The sequence below is a fragment of the Ruditapes philippinarum genome, unplaced genomic scaffold, assembly GCF_026571515.1.
Source record: "Ruditapes philippinarum isolate M1 unplaced genomic scaffold, ASM2657151v2 ctg2354_1_1_1_1, whole genome shotgun sequence".
Taxonomy (NCBI): Eukaryota; Metazoa; Mollusca; class Bivalvia; order Venerida; family Veneridae; genus Ruditapes; species Ruditapes philippinarum.
The window spans coordinates 15698-38094 of NW_026855117.1; the positions used below are offsets into that span (position 1 = coordinate 15698).

The window sequence follows — 22397 nt, forward strand, 5'->3', positions numbered from 1 at the left end:
GCCAGGCAAGTTTTGTACATAAGCGCGGCCTTTATAAGCTCTATACTGTTTGGTAGGTGTTTTGTATTTCTATATTGAAATCCCTTAAACTTTGAATGGAATGTTCCAGATTCAAAACAGGACAAATCAATACCACACACTCCTCAACAGGTTTAGGGTTAATAGAAGCCATGTCATGTAATATTTCAATAATATCTGTTATACGTTGCGGTTCGGATCAGTATACCCGGTCCGAGGGTACCTGTCCATTAGGGCGGTATCGAGGCTTTCAGATGCCAGATGAAATTTCCGACATAGGTTCTAACACCAGTCCGATACGCAAGGATTTGCATATCTTGTCCTTGTCAAAGGGCTTCTACCCACGTGACAAATCAAGTACAGATGGTGTTACACAGCCAGCGTAAAATCCGGTAGGACTTTTTTCATTAATCCAGATATAGAAGAACATCAAATGCATTCACTGCCACAAACAACTAAAATACTGACACAAAGATGGCGTCGATCAGTAACATATTGCCTTCTCCGACTTCCAGTTACGGATTTTGGTTAGGCACGGGACACCAGCATAACCATGGCACTGTAACGGAGGCCGTAGACGAAAATTCCACACCTAATTACCATCAACCAACAGTTCATAGCAATGCAGAATTAGAAGACGGTGGACTAGAGCAAGACAGCGACAAAACACAGACAACCAAATCAAAAGTTAATCAAGGCGCCAGTGGAGAAATGAAGGAAATAAAGAATGAGGCTTTTTTTATATTGTAGGCGTCTCGGGTACTTTTTTCATGAATGGCAATATGTTGGTTGTAACAGAAATTTTATACAAATCTGTGAGAGAAATCCTTTACCGGAAATTGGATTGAACATCGACATTTTTGCCCATCACAGGGTAAATAGTGAGTGCACAGGTGTAAGTAAAAAAAAGAGAAAGAAAAACACTCTATTTTGCCATACTTGTTTTTATATTTGTATTTGACTTGGCGAAAATAATCAACAACCCACCTGACTCATTATATAATATGCAGTAACTTTCAATTGATAAAATAAAAAGAGAGTGGGACAATTTTTTTTATCAACGACCTTAATAATAGTCAATCATTTGAAATTTATTACTGATTTTGCTTATCTTGATAACAAAAAATGAGCATAATGTCAGCAGTACTGTATATAATATGAACAATATTACTATGCTAATTCACTTCTTATGTTCATGTTTTCCTCTCTTTTGCTGTAACAATAATAGATTGTTTCATCTGATCAAATAAAAATAAAATGAAAAAAGAAACGTTTGTATAGTTCGATTAAATGGCAAGATTACTTTATAGCAAAAAAACACAACAAAAACACCCCCCCCCCAAAAAAAAAGAACAACAATAAACAACAACAACAAAAAATAATAACATGGAATTGCTTCAATAAAATGTCTTGGTATTTGATGTCATAAACATTGTTGGGTTATGCGACTAATACTTTAAACATTTGTTTGATAAAACTTAAAACTATCCTAAAAACTCCAGCTACTTGGTGTCTTACAACGCGTTGTGTAACTAGTCATCTGTCTTGATACCAATCCGTTTAGGTTTCTCTCAGAAATACTAATCATTTGATCGCTTTCAGGAATACCAAGCAGATTTGGTCGCACTTAGGAATAACAAGTAGATCTGGTCGCTCTTAGGAATACCAAGCAGATTTGGTCGCTTCCAGGAATACCAAGCAGATTTGGTCGTTCTTAGGAATACCAAGCAGATTTGGTCGCTTTCAGGAATACCAAGCAGATTTGGTCGCTTTCAGGAATACCAAGCAGATTTGGTCGCTCTCAGCAATACCAAGCATATTTGGTCGCTCCCGGCAAATAAGTTGTTTAATGAATAACGCTGGTCTGAAACACATCCGTCAATTCTTATTTTCTGTGGGCATAACAGTGTAAGCCCCAACTTTTTTTATATGAAAAGAAATCATAAATAGGGATTTATAAGAAATAAAAGATTGAAAAAATAAAATAAAAAAAAAATATTTATTTATTTCTACAATAACCCTTAGTCCAATGAATGTACTCTGCTTTGAATAAATTCGAATTTTAAGGAATAGGAATAACAAAATAAAAGGACGATTTAAAACAGATTTATCATATAATTTAGACTTATATATGAACATAAAAACAAAACAAAACAACAACAACAACAACATAATAATAATAATAATAATAATTGCATCCTGAAATTTAAGCACCAAAGATGAGTTTATTGGTGAACCAGATATCCTGAGAACGAGTTCATACGATAACTATGTTCAAATATACTAGTAACATTGGCCGTACTGCCAAAGGTGAACTTCACCCAGACTTTTGATTGTTTATGTAAAACAGCAACTGTGTCTGTACTATCGCATGGATACGAGTCTTTATCATATACAAATAGTTTAGCATGTGGTACTCCATCTACTATGATTTCTAGTGAGATTTCATGGTTAGTAACAGCACAAATCTGTGTACTAAACGAATATATTCCACCAACAGGTGCAGTGAAGATTCCAGTAGCCGTATTGTAGGCATTCCCTTCGTTGATGAGTGTAGAACCAAATCTTACAGTTTCTCCAATGGCGGGACTTCTGTTCGTTACACCCTTAGCTTTAAATACTACATGTGTACCTAAAACGCAAAAGTTAACAGGCATTCAATGTAAAATCTATAATAAGTGCACGGTGTCCTGTTTGGGCTAGTTTAAATGTCGCCTGGTGCAATTTTAAAAGTCCCTATTTATTTTAATAGATAAAGTAGCGAGATTTAATAATCTCGCATACTCCGGTTACGCAACGGCCAGTAACCACTGCCTTTACACAAATCACGTGATGATGGTCTTATCACATGATTGTGCAAAGCCAAAGAAATCGTTGAACAACTGTTTTATCTGTAATAAACAGCGACAGTATAACTTGAGCGCTGGTGTCAAGTTTGTTGATTGCAAAAAAAAAATCCTTTTTGTTAAGTGTAGAATCGAAATTATTAATTACTTGAAAGATTTCTCTTTCGAAAGCGGCAATTGTTTTGGAAATAAACGGTGCGATATTAAAAATTATTTTCATAATATCTGTTTCCGAAGTTATTGTTTTAGTTCTAACATCAAACGGTCTTGAAACATTAGCAAAATCGTGTTTACTTTTTAAAATAAATATCAAAATTGAAAAAAAAAATCATATGGTCAAAAATCTTGACGAAAATGTGATGGCAAAGATCTAATCATTTAAAGGGAGATCACTGCGTGGGAGATTGAGACACATTCAGCGCCTTAGGGGGCAGGGGACATATTCGAATGATGGCCCCGGTCAATTTTTTTAATAACTCAGACATGGTGTTTTGAAGGTACTGATAACTTCTGATATTTCTCTGTCATTGTAATTCTTTCTTGTTTGTGTGTAGGAAATGAGATATATTTTTGGGATTTTACCCGAAACTAAGCATTTTGGTAGCTTTGTATGTATTTCTGACTCTCCGAATGGAGGTGAAAAAGTTAAAAATCAAGCTTTGACAGTTGGCGCCAAACAAGTAAGAAATTTCAGATAAATTTTGTGAAAAATCTAAACGTATGACAGACACTTTATTTGTCATTTCTGAAAATGCCATAGCTTGCACTGCGTGTTACTGATATTTTTAAAGGAATCGGGCGGATTCTGGAGTATGCTGCACCTTCATGAAGATTGCCTATATTGGTACATTTTAGGTGTGATTTTGGCTGGGTGGGGGTAAATATAAATTGCTGTCAGTCATTTTTTGAAGGAGCAATGCATGCAAACTATTATTTTCTTCAATGTATGTCATATATCATTGAATAATGCTGTGCAACTGGTTATCTGCCTGTGAAACAGATTTTGAAATATTTGGAATTGTGTTTCTGGTCACACTGAAATACAAAATTTTTCATTTTTAGGTCCCCTGCCCCCTTATTGTCGGATATTTAAGCGTTATTTTCGAATGATTGAAGATACAGTCTTGCAAGTCTGCTTTAGACCTTCACAAGAATTTATCCCGATTCTTGCAAGACAATTCGGAAAATTTCGTATTAGATAAGGCCGTACAAATTTATACATGACCAAATGAGACATTTTGAGAAAAGAGGGTGAATGCGCCTTTCTCATGTAATTCCATCTGCAGTAGCTGGCTGCCTTCTGGCTTCTGCAGAAGCACGAGCACTCAATTAATTTAACCCTTTCCCTCATGAGCATATTGTGAAAATGGCCGTTTTCATTGAAAAGCCTCCTGTTACAAGTTCAAACTGCTATGAAACTATGAAAAATGCTTCAATACTGATCAAACTTGGCACAAATGTTGACTGGACAATTGCCTTTGTAACGACATGCTAAGTATTAAATTTCCTATTACCATGGCAATGAGGGGACATCTCAAAATTGCCAAAAATCACTATTTTGCGTTGATTTTTTTCCATCAAAATTGATTTCAAAGTGCTGCAACTTCTCAATGGATTTTCAGCATTACCTTCCAATCGACCTGGGGTCATTTATAGCCTCTCACAAGTCCAAATTTTCTTAGCGATGAGGGGACTTCAAACCCCCCAAACAGAAGGGAGCACATCCCTCTTCTGGCAACCCCCTGATGTATCTTTTTGGTAGGGGCGTCGCCGAAAAAGTGATCAGTTTTTTAACAACATTTCCCAAACAAAAAACTATTTTGGGGGCGTAAATAGGGAAATTTTTCACTGATTGAGGCCTCAAAAAAGGGGGGTGGTCGCAAAGCCGTCAAAACACGTCTATATGAAGTAAAGGGTTAACAAAAATGATGAAAAACCTTGGAATTACTTAAAATCTAGTTTTCCATGTTAATCTGTGGCCTTTCACCTAGTTTTGTTGAAAAATTGTTGTTTTGTAGCTTTTCTAATTTTTTTAATTAATCCATTACTTCATGAGCATTTTGTGAAACATGGCTGTTTTTCATTCATAAAAGCCTTGTGTTATAAGTGTTATAAGTTCAAATTGCTATAAAACTATGAACAAAACCTTCAATACTGTTTGGCAGAAATGTTGACTAGATCATATCCTTTGTAACGGCATAACTATTCTTAACATTTCCTGTTACCATGGCAAAAAGGGGACATCTCAAAATTGCCAAAAATCCTTATTTTGCGTTGATTATTCCATCAAAACTGATTTCAAAGTGCTGCAACTGCTAAATTGATTGATATAGAGACATACACTTTTCAGCATTGGTTACACGTTACCTATAGGTCGACCTGGGGCTATTTTTAGCCTCTTACAAGCCCAAATTTAGACCTTTAAAAGTGAGGGGGGCGAAAAGGCGTAAAAGTAAGTAATGGGTTAAAGCCCGAGTCCGCACAAAAAGGTTTTAGCATTATTCTTACATACAAATATGCGTCTGATTTATTAACATAATTTGGTTTTCTGTGTGCATAGTATGTTTCGCAACTGACCTGTGACATGATAAAGCGACATGTTTGATTTACCTCTGTCAAATCAATTTAAAGAACATGCTAGTTTTTCAAAGAATGCTTTGTCCACGTAGAAATTTTTTTAATTATTTTGATGCAATTTCGACACGAAATACTCCAAAATGGCGTTGCTAGAAATATTACGAAATTTTAAATCGTGTGTTTTCTTTCACGATGAGACTTGAGTAATTTCTCTACCATAAAGTTAATGTTGATCCACTTAATCATGCATGTAACATTGTCCAAAACGTTTCTTTAGTCTTAACACCAAAAATAGCCCAAATAACTTCATTAAAAAATTTAACATTTTTTTTAAAATTGTTATTGAGCCATAGACAAGGTGCTGGCACCAATCACATTTTAATAAATGTCAGTTTTTTTTATTTCTTACCAAACCCTGTGAACATTTTTTTGTGTTAAGCCAAATGGGAGGTTAGGCTCATGTTCCATGCACGATAAAGTGGGCAAACATTTACTTCACGGCAATGAAATCACTAGAGGTATGTCTCTTTGTAAAGGAAAACACAAAAGTTTATATTTACGAAAAATCTAGCAACGTCAAGCTTGGGTACTTCGTATCAAAATTGCATCCAAAATGAAAAAAGAAAATGTTCTATTTGGCATATCATTCTCTGATTGAAAAAAAACCCAACAAATTAAAACAAGCATATTCTTTACAAATGGATTTTTTTTAGAAACTGAGTTTACCTTTTACATGTTTGGTTTGGCCTAGAGTTCTATAAAAGTGTCGAGAATTCAAACAGATCACCAAAATGTGAAAATACCACCGTTTAGAAGGAGTGGATATGTCATAATAATATTACTTTCTAGAGATCGAATACTTCCTTATAACCCGTGCGAATTGCGTGTTCTAGTACGAGGCCTTTTATCCGGAGTCTACGGAAGAGCCCATGTTTAACGATTGGTAGTAATAATGAAGTTGACGGGTCCTCATTGCAATCAGCTATAATAACATTGCGTCATGAATCACGTATATTAAGAAAATGCAACATAACAGCGTGTGCTCGCGTGTTTTGGCTGGAAATGCATATATTCTTCTCCGGTAATGTAAACATGCTCGAGCTGTTTTTATGCAAGAAATATTAGGTTTAATCTCGTGAGGGTTTATTACAGGCTCGCTAGAGTATTTTCCATTTTGATGACTGTATTATAATACATACTAGTATTATAATATATAATGCATTGTGTCTAGATACCTCGATCAGAAAAGAATATTAATTTACTTTTAAGTAGCATGCCTCCAGATTCATGTTTATTTTCATGATCATTTTGAAATTGTATCTTAAAGGAAAACTCTGTGAAGTGAACAAAGAAAGTTATTAAATCATTGCAAACGGCACTTTCAGTCCACGTTTTTTACCAAAAAAGATGTCAAAATATGCAAACCATATCCCTTACTGTAAAACTATGTGATGAATACTGCAAAATCGGTAACTTATTGCACAAAACATGTCAATTATTACTTGAATCTTGAATATTTTAACTTTTCTTAAAATATTAGAACATTTTTCTCAAGCTTGATTTTCTTGGAATATTTTGGCTCATCTGAAGGCATGCAGCTAATACGGATTTGGAATAAGAATATTTACAAATAAATGTATAAAACATACTGCATCTAATTTTTTTACAAGAATCAACTTCTAAAGAATCCCCTTCACAATATTTTCCATTGAGTGAGGGTGATGGGTTTGTGCAGGTACGTGATCTAGACTTTATGCCCTCTCCACAAGTCACGGAACATGTGCTCCATTGTCCCCAGTCAGTCCAACCACCATCTTGAATACCAAATATTTGGACACAAGATAAAATATACAATTAAAACTTTTTTTTAAGTAAAGTTTTTATCATCAGATCACAAAATACTAAAAAACAACAAATGTACAGCATATGTATTACTACACTTTTATTTAGACTTCATTAGGATATTGATCATGCTGATATTACACCGTATTTCCATTAACACAGGAATGTTTTGACGGTAACTTTTGTGTTTTGTCGATGTGTGATATGTGTACAAAAACGTAGAATTTCATTTTTGATTTTTGAAATTGGTATATTTTGGTATTCTTAGACACTGGCAAAACTAATAAAATGAGACTTAAACAAGTTAATTAGGTAACGCCGATTTCGTGAATGATGCACGAAAGCAACGCTGGTTATCTCATAAATTAGTACTTGAATAATATTTTTATCTAATTTGTTCAAATATTATATGTTACTTGTAATATGGAAAATGTCTACTGTATACCGAATATCAAAACAATTACTAGTAAATCTTTAACGCGTTTTTATACCCCCGCACATCGAAGTTGTATACTGGAATCAGCTTATCAGTCCGGACGTCCGTCTGTCCGGCCCTGACGTCTGGCCGTCCGTCGGTTTTTCCTTGTCCGCCCAATAACATAAGATTCCTTTGACCCACAGTCTTCATATTTTGCATGGAGGTTAGTCATGACAAGTAGGTGACCCCTATTGATTTTGAGGTCACTTGATCAAAGGTCAAGGTCACAGGGGCCTTGACTATAAAAAGCTTGTCCGCCCAATAACGTAAGGTTCCTTTGACCCATAGTCTTCATATTTGGCATGGAGGTTGATCATGACCATAAGGTGACCCCTATTGATTTTGAGGTCACTGTGTCAAAGGTCAAGGTCACAGGGACCTTGACTTAAAAAAAGTTTTTTCCCCTCAATTGCTTAAGAATGCCTGTCAGCAGTGTATTGATTTTGACATATTCACATTTGAAGAATGTAGAATACATAACTTAGCAATGCAATGGCTTAGTAACCTCAGATTTGGCAGGGAGGTTGTCCTTGAGCTCTAAATGGCCACTGTTGATTTTTACAAAGTGGTATGCGGGGGTATTCACGCCATGTTAGTGGCAGTTCTAGTTGTACTTACTTATATCGATCAACGACAATACAATTTTCAAGTCATCATTCTCACAAATGATCTTATTAAGCGAACATGTATTTGATCTTTTTAATGCTGGTTAAAGTATGTTATAGCCAGCTTTACGCGTTTCTTCATTTCTTTAATTTTGATTTACTTAATAACACTTTGACCCGTTTACATACCGTATCACTCTCAAGGTCATATATTTGCACAATTCCTGCGTTATTTTCACATTCCGGCATTACTTGATAAACGGCAAACATAAATGTACATAAATTAAATAATAAACCAACTTGCGCATGGAACTGGTAAGCATATTCTATCATCTAATGTGTCGCCGAAACAATGAAGTCCGCTTCTGTCTGGTATCGGGTTCGAGCAATTACGATGCCGCCTCTCTATACCTACACCACATGTTACAGAACACGCGTCCCAGCTCGACCATTTTGTCCATCCACCATGCACTTTGAAAAATATAAGCTATTCACAATGAACGAGTCTCTTTTAAACAAAATATATTTAGTGTAAACAGAAGTATATTTCATGTAGAATATTCGTTTGCTTGTTTATTTGAGTTAAACGGCACATTGACACATTTCTGTTCATACCGTGCCGAACACCGAACAATTAAAATGTGATAATAAAGTCTAAAGAGAATTATTATTACATAAAATTAAGATGAGTTTCTTAAATTAAAGAATACAAGTATATATGCTATAAATAATTGTACAATATTTTGGCTGGAACTGAGTTAAAACAGTCCGCAAGATCATGGCATTCAATGGATCATGATCTCCTGTTAAAAAAATCAATATGCCAAAACTTTAGTGTATCCAGTTCGGCATCAAAGAAGAACTACTTGATCATTTTGGTTAAGAAGAAATATAGATTGTGATACGCCACGACAGGGGTTGATGTCATGAAGTTTGTTAAATATGGCTTTGTCCCAGTTCGATTTTTACTCCGATGTTATATATAAGTTAACTTAGGGAATGTTAAAATCAATACTTTTACTAGTTAAGTATTTTACAGAGGAATCTTTTACATTTTTTATCGGAATTTCTAATTTTTATTTATAATATCACGGAGAGTAAATCTGAAAAAAATACATATTTATTACTTATTATTTACTGTGAGAGAAATTTTGTTTTAAAACACGACTGCACCAAAGTTGGAAGACCCATAATAACTTACGAAGAGAATCCTCTTCAACGTTTTGACGAATACAGTTTGGGTGAATTTCTAGTTTCTCTAAACTTATTTTTACATGAAAGTCTACTGGTTTAACCTTTTGTTTCTTTCAAAATATGTCGCTATAATTTTGTTTAAAATAGTTTAGAATAAGTCTTTTGTTTCGGATAAGATATGATCATTTGTAATTGATTTGGATTACCCAATACTTATTAGTTTGCCATTGTTATGCTGAATTCATACCTGGACAAAGTTGTTTTGAGCATGTCTTAATATCAGTGCGTGTTCCGGTACAGTCAAGTCCTCCATTTGCTGGAGGAGGATCGGAACATTGTCTTGTTCTTTTTTGAGTCCCATTTTCGCAGGTGACGTCACATGTAGACCATGGAGACCAGCTAGCCCAATTCCCATCCACTGTTTAAAAGGATTAAAAGTGATCAAATGGAATATGCCAAATGAATGAAAATCAAATATTGTGATCTTGGAGAGTATTACTGAACAACAGCAAGTCAAAACACGTTGAATGCAAATAATGTCCATTTATGCCGGGATGCCCTGGAACGAATATTTATGTCTACTTATACATAGTATGTATATTTCATACGAATCTTGGTTATTGGTAAAAGAAAACAGTTATTTTGAAAGAGTTTTATCGCATCGAAAAGCTTCTCATATAAAAACAGCCACTCTAAAAAATAAGTCTCAAAATTAAAACCTGAGAAATAATTAACTACATTGATTGTGATTTGTAACCGGAAAAACAAGTGTAGTAAGTCAAAGCGTTAAGCTTACCAAGTGAACACAGTGAGCAGAATTTTGCACAGATTAACTTGGCTCGATGAATATCCTTACAAATATTGAAAAAGCTATTTAGAAAAGCACAATCCACTTTCACATCATCAATACATGCTCCGGCTGAAATATAAATAGTAGCCACCCTTATAGTGATATCACCGTATTTGCAACTATTCCGTATGTGAAATTGGACTCTTTCATAAAGGATTACCACAACTAAAACTCAGTAAATATCGGCTTATATCTGTAATGCTGGGTGATATCTTTAAAACCCCATAAATCGTTTTTGCCTCCTTTCGGCAGTGTTCGAATATGTAATGTTAGTTGATGTTGTTATTATTTTTGTCACGTGATAGGATTTTTTTCATTATGATATCATTTCTTGACCCTTTTATAATTTAATGTTAAGAAAAACGAATGTTCAGTTCGTCTTTTTATTGTTCAGTTACCAAGAAATATTTGAAAGGATGAGCTTACGTGTTAAATGTGCACACAGATTTTTATTGCATCTATCTTTACTACAACATTCATGGCAGTCCAAAGTTTGTCTCCCATTTATCTGTCGACCGATCAAATTTCCGGCACCACTGGCACTTACTCCACATAACTGTAAAATGGAATTATGACTTATAGATAAAAAACTACAAAAGTGGACAGTACAGGCATATTGGTATCTAGATATGTCCTGTACAGTTTGATTCTGCGATTGTTGCAAATTGATAAATTTTTACTAATTTCCGTTTATTTGAACAAATATCTTATATTCATATTGTTGGTTTAGAACAACTAAGATGATACTTTTTCTAAGAGGAGAACGGAATTTTATAGTTAATTATGTCACTTATTTTGCTATACATTAGTTTTATACGAACGAAACCAAATTTAGAATTTTGCTAATTTTGTAAAATTGTTTTTTGGTATATCTCTTGCCTACCTGGTTGTTTGTACATCCGAGGGTGCTTCGTTGTCCTGTTGATTTTACTTCTATGTAACAAGACTATAAAATTACAAGTAAATTAATATCATAAAAAGCGTTTATAGTCATTGACAAAAAATAGAGACAATTTGGAATAATAATTTATCAGTTTTGAGAGTGATAAGTTAAGACATGGTCTCGTTGTTATATAACCTTTTTCTGAGTTCTGTCTCAAATCTCAGGAATTTAATTGGTCAACTAATACCCGAGTTCTGAAATTTCTTTGTAACTTTGAATTCTGTATTTGCCCGGCTTGGAATGTTTATTGTCATACTAAAGGTATCTTCCTGACTATTAATATAATATTTACTCTCATTAACCATAAGCTGACCCTCATTCGTTAAACTTTAACATTAAAATATTCAATAACGTGACATATTTATCAGAATAGTATTATATTATGCGAACTTGTACATTTCTTTGACCAATATGGCGTTATGCTACTGTTAGACATTTACCTGGCTGGCATGGCATTCTGTCATTGTAAGACATTCATCAATGTCAGCAATGTCGGTGCAATTGTAACACTGCAGGGCGTCTAAAAGTAAATGTTTTATAATGAACTAAAATGAATAAACTATGTTTTATAGTTCATAATATGCTACTGTGTTATCGTCATAGTAAAGATCAGCTCCATTTGTATAATTACCTAGTGTTCTGCTTATAATAAAAAAGCTGTTAAAAGTGACGCTTGATAAAACTTAGTCCAGCAAACAGGTTCTCATTTTACCACGTGATCTGAGCAATATACGGTACTTTGTTTTGAGACCAAAAGTGATACAACCAAGTATATAGATTCTTACCAGATGTCTTTGGAAAAGAAAGCAGCAGGTATATCGAAAAACCTAAAATATACATTTTGTAATGTAATTTCGGTCATTTTACATTCTGTTTAAGGAAAAGTACGTACAAATACATTTGTGTAATGACAAGCGAATTATTTTTCTTTACAGTGTATTAAATAAGAAGCAGCTAAAGGTGACAAAAAACAACAATAACAAACAAGAGCTGTCACAAAATTTGACAAAAGCCCCTAAGGATTCTAGTTATAAACCACCTATTAGTTGTAAAGTGTGGTGGAAAAAAATGACAAAGTTCGAACCCCAGCCAAGACCTTTAAGTGAGACAAATAAACTTGGGTCTTGTTCACAACACATTGTCCATCTATAGTGACTTTATATTTCTAAATAAAAATTGAAACTTTCATGTATATGGAAGTTACAGAGTGGACACCACAACCGCCGTTAATATGTATATAACATAAATATTGAAAAAGTTTTATCCCCAGCAGTGACCTTGAACTATGGCGTAGGAACACGGGTTTTAAACATTTATGGTAATTTCATATTATGTTAAATAAAAAATAGAATCCTTTCATGCATATAAGTTTCAGAGCAGACACCACAATCTATGTCTATATGTATATATTAACATCAAAGTTGAGAAAGTTTGAACCCCCACAGTGACCTTGACCTTAGTTGTAGAAACCCTAGTCTTGTTCGCGACACACCATACATCTATGTGAAAGAAGAAAACAATCTTTGCATGAATACCAAAGTTTCACAGCGGACACGACCACCACCTTCTATATTTTTATAGCATAAAAAATGACAAAGTTTGAACCCCACAGTTACCTTGACCTAACTCGCAGAAACCAAAGTCTTGTTCGCGACATACCATATATCTATGATAATTTCATATGTTAAAGAAAATCCTTTCATGCATACTGAAGTTTCAGAGCGGACACGACCACCACCATCTATATTAATATAATATAAAAAATTACAAAGTTTGAATCCCCACAGTGACCTCGACCTTAGTGGCAGAAACCCGAGTCTTGTTCGCGACACATCATATATCTATAGTTATTTCATATGTAAAAGAAAATTGAAATCCTTTCATGTATACTGAAGTTTCAGAGCGGACACGACCACCACCATCTATATTTATATAATATAAAAAATGATAAAGTTTGAATCCCCACAGTGGCCTCGACCTTAGTGGCAGAAACCCAAGTCTTGTTCGCGACACACCATATATCTATGGTTATTTCATATGTAAAAGAAAATTGAAATCCTTTCCTGCTGCATACTGAAGTTTAAGAGCGGACACGACCACCACCATCTATATTTATACAATATAAAAAATGACAAAGTTTGAATCCAAAAAGTAACCTCGACCTTAGTGGCAGAAACCCGGTTCTTGTTCGAGACACACCATACATCTATGGTTATTTCATATATGAAAGAAAAATTAAAATCCTTTCATGCATACTGAAGTTTCAGAGCGGACACGACCACCACCATGCATATGTATACAACATAAAAAATGTCAACGTTTGAACCCACCTTTACCTTAGTGGCAGAAACCCGGTTCTTGTTTGCAACACACCATACATCTAGGATTACTTCACATGTGAAAGAAAAATTACAATCCTTCCATGCATACTGAAGTTTCAGAGCGGACACGACCACCATCACCTTCCATATTTATACAAGACAAAAATGACAAAGTTTGAACCCCCACAGTGACCTTTACCTTAGTGATAGAAACCCTAGTCTTATTCGCAACACATCATACATCTATGGTTATATTTCATAGGTGAAAAAAAAAATTACAATCCTTCCATGCATACTGAAGTTTCAGAAAGACACGACCACCACATTCTATATTTATACAACATAAAAAAATGACAAAGTTTAAACTCCCACAGTGACCTTGGCATTAGTCCTAGGAACCAGAGTCTTGTTCGCGACACACCATACATCTATGGTTATTTCATATATGAAAAAATGAAATCCTTTAATGCATACTGAGGTTTCAGAGCAGACACGACCATCAGTGTATATTTATATAACATAAAAAAGACAAAGTTTGAACCCCCACAGTGACATTGACCTTAGTGGTAGAAACCCTAGTCTTGTTCGCGACACACCATACATCTATTGTTATTTTATATGTGAAAGAAAAATTAAAATCCTTTCATGCATACTGAAGTTTCAGACCGCACAAGACCACCACTGTCTTTATGTATAAAGCGGGACGGAATGACGAACTGACGGACGGACTGACAGACGGACGGTTCGATTTTAATATGCCTTCGGTGGCATAAAAACAACATCACAAACAGCAAAACAACAAAAACATACCTCCCCCTCCCCCCCCCAAACAATGAAAATATTACCTAACGTAATCGAAATCATTCTGTTGTAAATTGCGCTTATCGTCCCATCTTCTGACACGAAACTTGTTCTCATTTATAAGATAACCATAAGAACATGTACCAAATATGACGCTATCAGAATGACAGAGAGTCCTATATTTTGATAAATTAACGACATTTCAACAAGGGATTGCCCTCAATGTACTAAACTGTCTTTATAAAAAGAGATCCCACTTTTGTTATGGTCATTGGGCATTACTTTTATATGTTTCTACATGGTCATTTTGGTGTTTTACTTATATAACCTTTTGTTACCATACCAACTGTTAGAATTTCACTTGGCTAGGATTCATTTTATTGACACTGTCTCGTTTATGACTAAGAGTGAGGTTCTGTGCACCATTAACCGGTTTAAACTCACCAACAGTACTTGTGATGCTGACCGTTCCAATGCCGTGCCCCTCTGTGTTCCTCAGACATATGTCTATTTTGTTTCATAATGTTTTGGTGACACTTTTGCTTGTGTCCCTTGTTGTTTTCTCGTCACGGTAAGTATCTTCCCCTTTGTCCCTATTCTTATTTCTTTAATTTACCCCCATTCCCCGGGGCTCCTGTGCCCTTCCCCTGTGCCCTTTGCCTTTTGGCATATTATTCAATCATTTATTTGTTTTGTGTGAATTCAGTAACCAATTATTTATCATTTGTGATTAGCCATTTCCATGCTCTACCTTGTGCCCTGTCCTATTTTTGTTTGGGGTCCGTCCGGGCTCCTTGCCACTGGTTCTTGTTGCTGGGTCGCGTGGGGGTTGCGTTCATTTCAAACGCCGCCTTTCCTTGTTGATCTTGTTTATCATATTTTATGCTGGCTGGTAAGATATTGATAAAACCATTATGTTACTTGTTTCAAAATATAACCAAATCAGTCTTAACGGTTACGTTGTCAAGATAAGAGAATATATTACATTTATTTAACATTAAAAGATTGTCACTCAGGTCCAAAAACCCCCACGAACATTAAATTTGACTTTCTTACATATATCAACTTAGAAAGTTAAAACGTAAAAATTCCTGAAAGTCAGAAAGCAATTCCCTCAAAATAAAATTGCTAAGTCGCTTTTCATTTTCTGCCATTTTGCAAAATAAAATTAAATGATTATTCTGAAAAATAAGATTGGGAGAATGATCTGAAAAATCGCAAACGAGTTACAGTCCCCGACTTTCACTCAATTGTACAAAAATATCGTTAAGTATTCCAGTCATGTAAAAAAACTCACATGGGAGATAATGAATACTTCGATAATGTGTATAGTGTTAATTTTGTTAGTACCCATGAGAAAGAATTTTAAAAGGGCAAATGTACTAACAGACTACTGTAAAATAAGTGTGACCATTAAATGAACGACTGATGTGTAGAAGAATTTATAGTTTGTTTTCATGTCGATAAAATATATTTGAATTTAAATTACAAACGTTCCAAATGACACAGGGGTAGGATGCTTAGGGACAATTGCGGATTCTAACCTCAAATTTTGTTGCAATACACATTGAGTTGCATTTCGCTTCATTATTTTAAAGGAAAACATGCAGTTTTATCTTTTTCTTGGTTAATAGCTTGTATGAATGTTTTGTGGTCACAGCAGTGTTCAATCTAGAATGAAATTCAAGGGGGCCCTTTGGGCCCATAAACTTATCAAGAGGGGGTCATTTGAGAAAATTGGGGGCCCATACTTAAAATGACCATCAAATTCAAATAAAGTATTACCTTTGCTTTTCTAGGTGGATTGTTAATGCAGATATACATAAGGTAAAAATATGAAATAACAGTGACAACTCTTTTAATTACTCATACATACTGTACATGTATAATATCAGGTATTCTGTAAACAGTCAATTCATTAATTTCAAATTTCACTCTAACTAATCTGCATAAAATGTTAACAGTTCAAACTTTACATAATAATAAACTGTGTAAACTATGAATAAGTGAATGTCATAACAAGCAAGGACATTTTCTTTGGAAAAAAGTTTTTCAGTTAGGTACTTGTACTGGAGAAAGCTCTCTTATTTTTCACTGATAGCCATGCATCTACAGCTTTATCAAAATCAAAATCAGCTATGTCAACTTTGTGCAGAGATATCCTCATTAATTTATTCAGTCTGTTAGAGGACAATCTATTTCTGTCTGATGATTTAATATCATTCTGGGTAGAAAAACCCCTTTCACAGTCAGCAGTTTGTAAGGGTGCAATAAGAGCAAGCTCAGCAAGTTTTAAAAGATTTGGAAACATCTCCTTGTGATACATAAAAATCAATTTCCACAAATTATATATATTGTCAGTTGGATACCTTTGTTGAATTACAAGAGGTTTTAAAATTTCCCACTCAATCCTTAATTGGTTACTATCAATGTAAGGTTCACTGTCTGTGTCATTATTACTTAAACCATAGAAATCACAGAGTTTATTAATTTCATCCTTTCCATGGTCAGGAATATTCTGCACAAAGGATATACCTCTCAAACCAAGGACTGCCAGAGCACTTATAACTGATGTATCTTCCTGTGGAAATCTAACATTAAGTTGAGCAATTATTTTTTGAATAAAGTCACTTCTTATGTTACTCAAATGTGTTTGCTTGTTTTTACTTGCTGAGATGCTGTGATCTCTCAAGTCAAGTCCATTCTCAGTCAATGCTGTGTTAAACAGTTGCATGTAGTGACCATTATTCTGCTTTAAGTGTTCAAGCTGTGAGATTGTTGACTGAATAAGTGGTTGTACTAAAGAAATATCAATGTCTTGTTTCTGAAAGCTGAGACTCAGTTTGGTGAGTATTGGCATTATGTCCATTAAAAGGTAAGTTACACCAACAAATTCAAACTGGGTTAGCTGAGAATGAATCCCTTTTGCAGTTCAACCTTTCTCAGCTTGCTTTTCTGACTCAAAATAAGTAACTAAGGAACCCCATGTGTGAAATATTGCCTCAAGGGCTGAATCAAATGCAAACCAGGGTACACTGTGAATTTCCTTGATTTTTAGCTGTTTGTCATTCAAAACACTTTCAATTTTAGACAGATTTGCAGTTCTCAGTGAGGAATGTTTAAAATGGTAGAAAATATTTGTCAAAATTTCCTTGTACTTTTTTTTATATATATGGAATACTCTCTGCTGCTTGACTTGTGCATAAAGCTAGCTTGTGTGCCATACAGTGAATGTTAACAATAAGTGGCCGATCACTTGAAAGCCTAGCACTAACACCAGACTTTTTACCAGTCATAACTGCCGCTCCATCTGAGCCAAAAAACTTTACATTACTAAAATCTATACCCTTTTCACTTACCACAGATTTCAATGATTGGTACACAGTTTCAGCATCACCCTTATCAATAGTAACATTCTCAATAAAATGAGTTTCAGGCTGAAAGTCAGTGCATTCAGGAATAAACCTAGCAAATATGACCAACTTTTTCTGAACTGAAACATCATCACTCTCATCACACATTAGAGAAACGGCGCGGGCTGAAGCTAGTTTCTGTTTCATATCATTTTCTATAACATGATTTAAAGCATCTTGAAATTCTTCAGCAGCCCTCTCGGACTCATAGGTGGCATTATCTCCAGAATGCAAAGTCAAAATATCTGGGCAACCTTGTAGTTTAAGAAGGCTTAAAAGAGAACTGTACTTCAATGTTGCAATTTTTTCTTTACACATCCAGTAAACTGTACGCAAAGCACTAATAATTGAGCTTTTCTTTTTGTCAAATGCAGACTTAAAAGATGCTTGAAAAACTGACTGACCACGTTGGTCAATAAGGGCATTCTGATGGTCAGAAGAAGACATGTGTCGCTCAAGAGTTGAAGTTCTATAGTTGACACAACCTGTAACAAACGGATTTTTTTTCCTCATTTTAATGCATAACGAACATTGCATACATTTTTTATCGTCATCAAAAATAAGCCAATTTTTTAAATCGGTCATCTTTGAGCCATTTTCCTTGAAATTCACGCCTTTTAGACGATTCAAAAGGGCCGGGGTCGGACTGGGATGTACATGGAACACTATCAACATTTTTCGTCGGCTCTTTATCGGGCGACTTCGATTTTTTTGCATTTGAATTCGGTAAAAAGAAGTCGGAAATTCTTTTCATCGTGTGCGCTAAATTTAGAACTGAGCTGCTGATATAACGCTATAGCAACCGACTGGTTTACGATGTGCGGGCATATATTTACCACTCTTGAAAAAATCAATACTAGCACAGTCAACAGGTGCGTGAATAATGAGCGTAAAGCGTAAAAATAAACAGAAAGTACCTTAAATACCGTAATGGTATTTTCTAAGCGAATGCGCCCGTCGGGCCCACAGTTAAATTTGTTTTGCGCCGGCAGTCATTTTAGGGGGCCAATGGCGCAATGGCGCGCTCTAGATTGAACACTGGTGGTGTATGCTTAAACAATTTCTCACACTGTTTTATTATTTCTAATTGTTTCGTTATTTATTTGGCGTAATAAGGGTTTATATTAGCATTTCATGATACGGAAAAACGCTTATAATATAGAGTATAATAATGATTAGAATGGCTTTCAGTTTATACACCAAGTGTTCCTTGATTTTGTAACCGTACTAACAACATGTTCTCTGCAAGTAGCAAATATGTAAATCAGGATTTCAAGACGATACGAATAATGTCATTCACCCTGTCACGAAAAACAAGTACCTCGACCATGGCTTTCACTCAGACAGGGCAATATATATGTCGCGTTGACGCACGCTCTTATCTAATAACCTTAGACAATATTTCATTCATACGCAATAGCATTAAAATGTTTAAAACCGCTCATATTATGATGGCAAGCATAAGTAAAAGCCATTATTACATATTTAATTAAATAACATTTGACTGACAATTTAAAATCAAGCAACTAAGTTTCGTTCCTCATAGAAAACGGTTACTTGTCAAGGTTAAAAACAAGAAGGTGAAATAATTCAACATAGATACATTCTTGTTACTGCAATTACAGTTTAATTATTCTTTATGTAAAGAGGAACATCTCTCCCTGTCTTCATATCATCTGGTCGAGTAATATTAGATGCACCAACTATTACCAGTAGATTAATTTGAAACATGCTTATAACAATTTAAACTTCTTTTTCAGCTATCAATGAAAAAGAGAACAAATATAGGTATGCCTTAAGATAAAAGAAAAAAGAACAAACTGCTCGCATAAACTGTTAAATACTGTAGGTAGCTTTAAAGTTAGATTTGATCAAATAGTACAGTAAATATACATGTAGTTAAATACTTTATAAACCTGCGTTTAACAAAGTTGGTTTCATTTTGTGCAGCCAAGCGGAACGTGTCTGCGATTTGATATGCACAACTAGGGATGGTACTAATCACTACTGTGAAGTTTTATTGAACGCCAGCAGTTTGACTTATGAAGGCCGGCCAAGCGGAATGCAGACGGACGAACAGACAGCGAAGGCCAACAAATATTGGGAGTTACATCAATTCAACAAATTGATATATTCCTGTAACTGCCAAATACAGTTGATGAAGGAACGTCTCTCGTTGTCTTCATATCATCTGTTACAGAACATACAGTACATTGTATTATTGGCATTTACAATATCTGTTAAAGGAAATGGGATAATAGGATAATAGATGCGCTTACTCTAACAAAGAGAGACGAGATACCGTAAATAAGTAAATCTATTTTAATCTTGATTAAATTATTTTTTCAATCTTCAACGCAAACGTATTTTTAGGTAAACTCGTTTAGATGTAAGAAATAAATGAAAAAAAAAACTGATCGCATAAACTATCTAATTCTGTAGGTACCTTTGCAGTAAAATTGGATGAAAAAGTACAGTAACTATAGTTGAATATTTCATTAACCTTGCGTACATAAGTACTAATTGATGAACTACTTTTCTCTTTTTTTTTTATCAAACTCACTATCAATGAAAAACGTGAAACATCTATAAAGCATTATTTTCGGGCTTAGCTCAAATTTGTTTTTTGTTATGTAGTAGATATAAGCCGAAAACTGTCCAATATGTAAAATATTGAATTTCATGAGGCGCATAGCGCCGAAGGGAATTCAAAATTTTACTTTTTGATCAGTTTGAGGCTTATATCTTACTTAAATTACTACTTTTACTATCAAATATCATGTTATCTATCGAAAAATTAGAAATAATGTATTTTTGTGCTAGAAATGTACAATATTAATGTTTAAGCAATTATCTTTTTCTTACTTGCAAAAACCTATAGGTAGCCTCTTGAATGACAAAATGTCCGTTGCATGAAATTTTCGTGTTTTGAAATATAACCAATTATGTACATGAACACAAAATATACCAGTTACACAAAATGTTTGACTTACACACATACAGTATACATCAATTTACATTTGTGATTTTTACAAGAAATAATAAAAATGAAATGTTTTCAAATTTGTGTTGAATCTCGGATATTTTAAATGATTGACTGAAACAATCTATGACTTTTAAGAAGGATTTATACTGACCATTTAGTGTTAAAATGATATTTTTACTTTACTACAACTATCTCGGATGTAAAATATTGTGCCATTAGTATAAATTTTGGATATTAACGCAACAAAATGATATTTTCTTATTTTTGAATTGATATTTGTCATACCATAGGAGTCTGGTATTGTTTCTTTACATAAGCAGTCAAATATAACCGCTTTTGGTTTAAATAGATGAATTCATTTTGTCTTTTGTATTTATTTGACAAGCTGACCATTACCCTTATTTGAAAAGTTGACTTAACTGAAACATAACGTACATACAATAAAGCAAATCAAGTATGATTGTCAACTTAACGTATATTTAAGAACGAAAAAACAAAAAAAAACAACCGGAAAATATGCAAGAAATTAAACAATCCCATAAAATCATATCCTAACTGACCCCGCTATCTTTTACTTGGACAGAGTAAGCAGTGATTGATGTTAAGACCTTGAAAATCGAAAATTAGTAGGCTTTGAATAATAATTCGTTAAATAAGCCGGATAACAATTATTGTTCTTTTTGTAAAATAATGTAAATGCGTAATGGGCGAAGGAAAAACATTGCATCATTTCTCGTGTTAAATCCTGAGATTAGAGGTTACATTTAACTTAACCGGTTTTTTTCTTCTATTTGTTTTTTTTTCTTTGGAGAATTTTCCACAAAATCCTGTGGTCAAACAAGCTTCTTTCAAGACATGGCACGCTGTCTAATATTAATGTGTTACACGATTAATATTCGACTGGCACATTAATATTGGATACCTACCTGTACTGTATTAAAAATACAGTACGGTCAGAACAAAGGAATGACATCAAAACGCCTCAACGATCAGAAATGAATAAAACGGATAAACACTTTATGAAAAGAAGAGAAAAGTGACAAAAAAGATCTTTATTGGTGAATCAGATATCCAGAGAACGAGTTTATACGGTAAACATCTGCATATATATAATTGCTCGTACAACCATCAGTGCATTTAACAAATACTTTTGAATGCTTATGTAAAGCAGCAAATGTATCTGCACTATTGCATGGGTACGAATATCTATCATAAACATATAAGATAGCATATGTTGTCCCATCTACTATGAGATCTACAAAGACTTCTTTGTTGACATTTGCGCACATTTGTATACTAAATGAGTACGTTCCGTTGACAGGCGCAGTGAAGATTCCAGTAGATGTATTATAAGCATTTCCGTCATTAATAAGTGTAGAGCCAAATATTATAGTGTTTCCAGTGCCAGGATTTTTGTTTGTTACATTCTTGGCTTTAAATACTATATTTGGACCTGTAAAACAAAATTTGTCAATATTATTTATTGAAGGGTATGAGTTACTTTGATAATTTTGATTACTGTT

The 22397-nt window shown here is 34.2% G+C and overlaps 1 protein-coding gene across 1 annotated transcript in view; it reads right to left on the bottom strand.

Moving 5' to 3' along the window:
* Positions 1–2205: 2205 nt before the first annotated feature.
* Positions 2206–22397, bottom strand: part of LOC132742139 (uncharacterized) — a gene marked incomplete at its 5' end in the record, with an annotated part of 82286 nt that continues 62094 nt past the window's right edge. Inside the window, 11 exons of the mRNA XM_060730465.1 lie at positions 2206–2650; positions 7091–7255; positions 8667–8837; positions 9808–9978; positions 10357–10479; positions 10837–10966; positions 11294–11356; positions 11794–11873; positions 16540–17274; positions 17657–18373; positions 21929–22327. Coding sequence (XP_060586448.1) covers positions 2244–2650; positions 7091–7255; positions 8667–8837; positions 9808–9978; positions 10357–10479; positions 10837–10966; positions 11294–11356; positions 11794–11873; positions 16540–17274; positions 17657–18373; positions 21929–22327 — 3161 coding nt within the window. The remainder of the gene's footprint in view (positions 2651–7090; positions 7256–8666; positions 8838–9807; positions 9979–10356; positions 10480–10836; positions 10967–11293; positions 11357–11793; positions 11874–16539; positions 17275–17656; positions 18374–21928; positions 22328–22397) is intronic.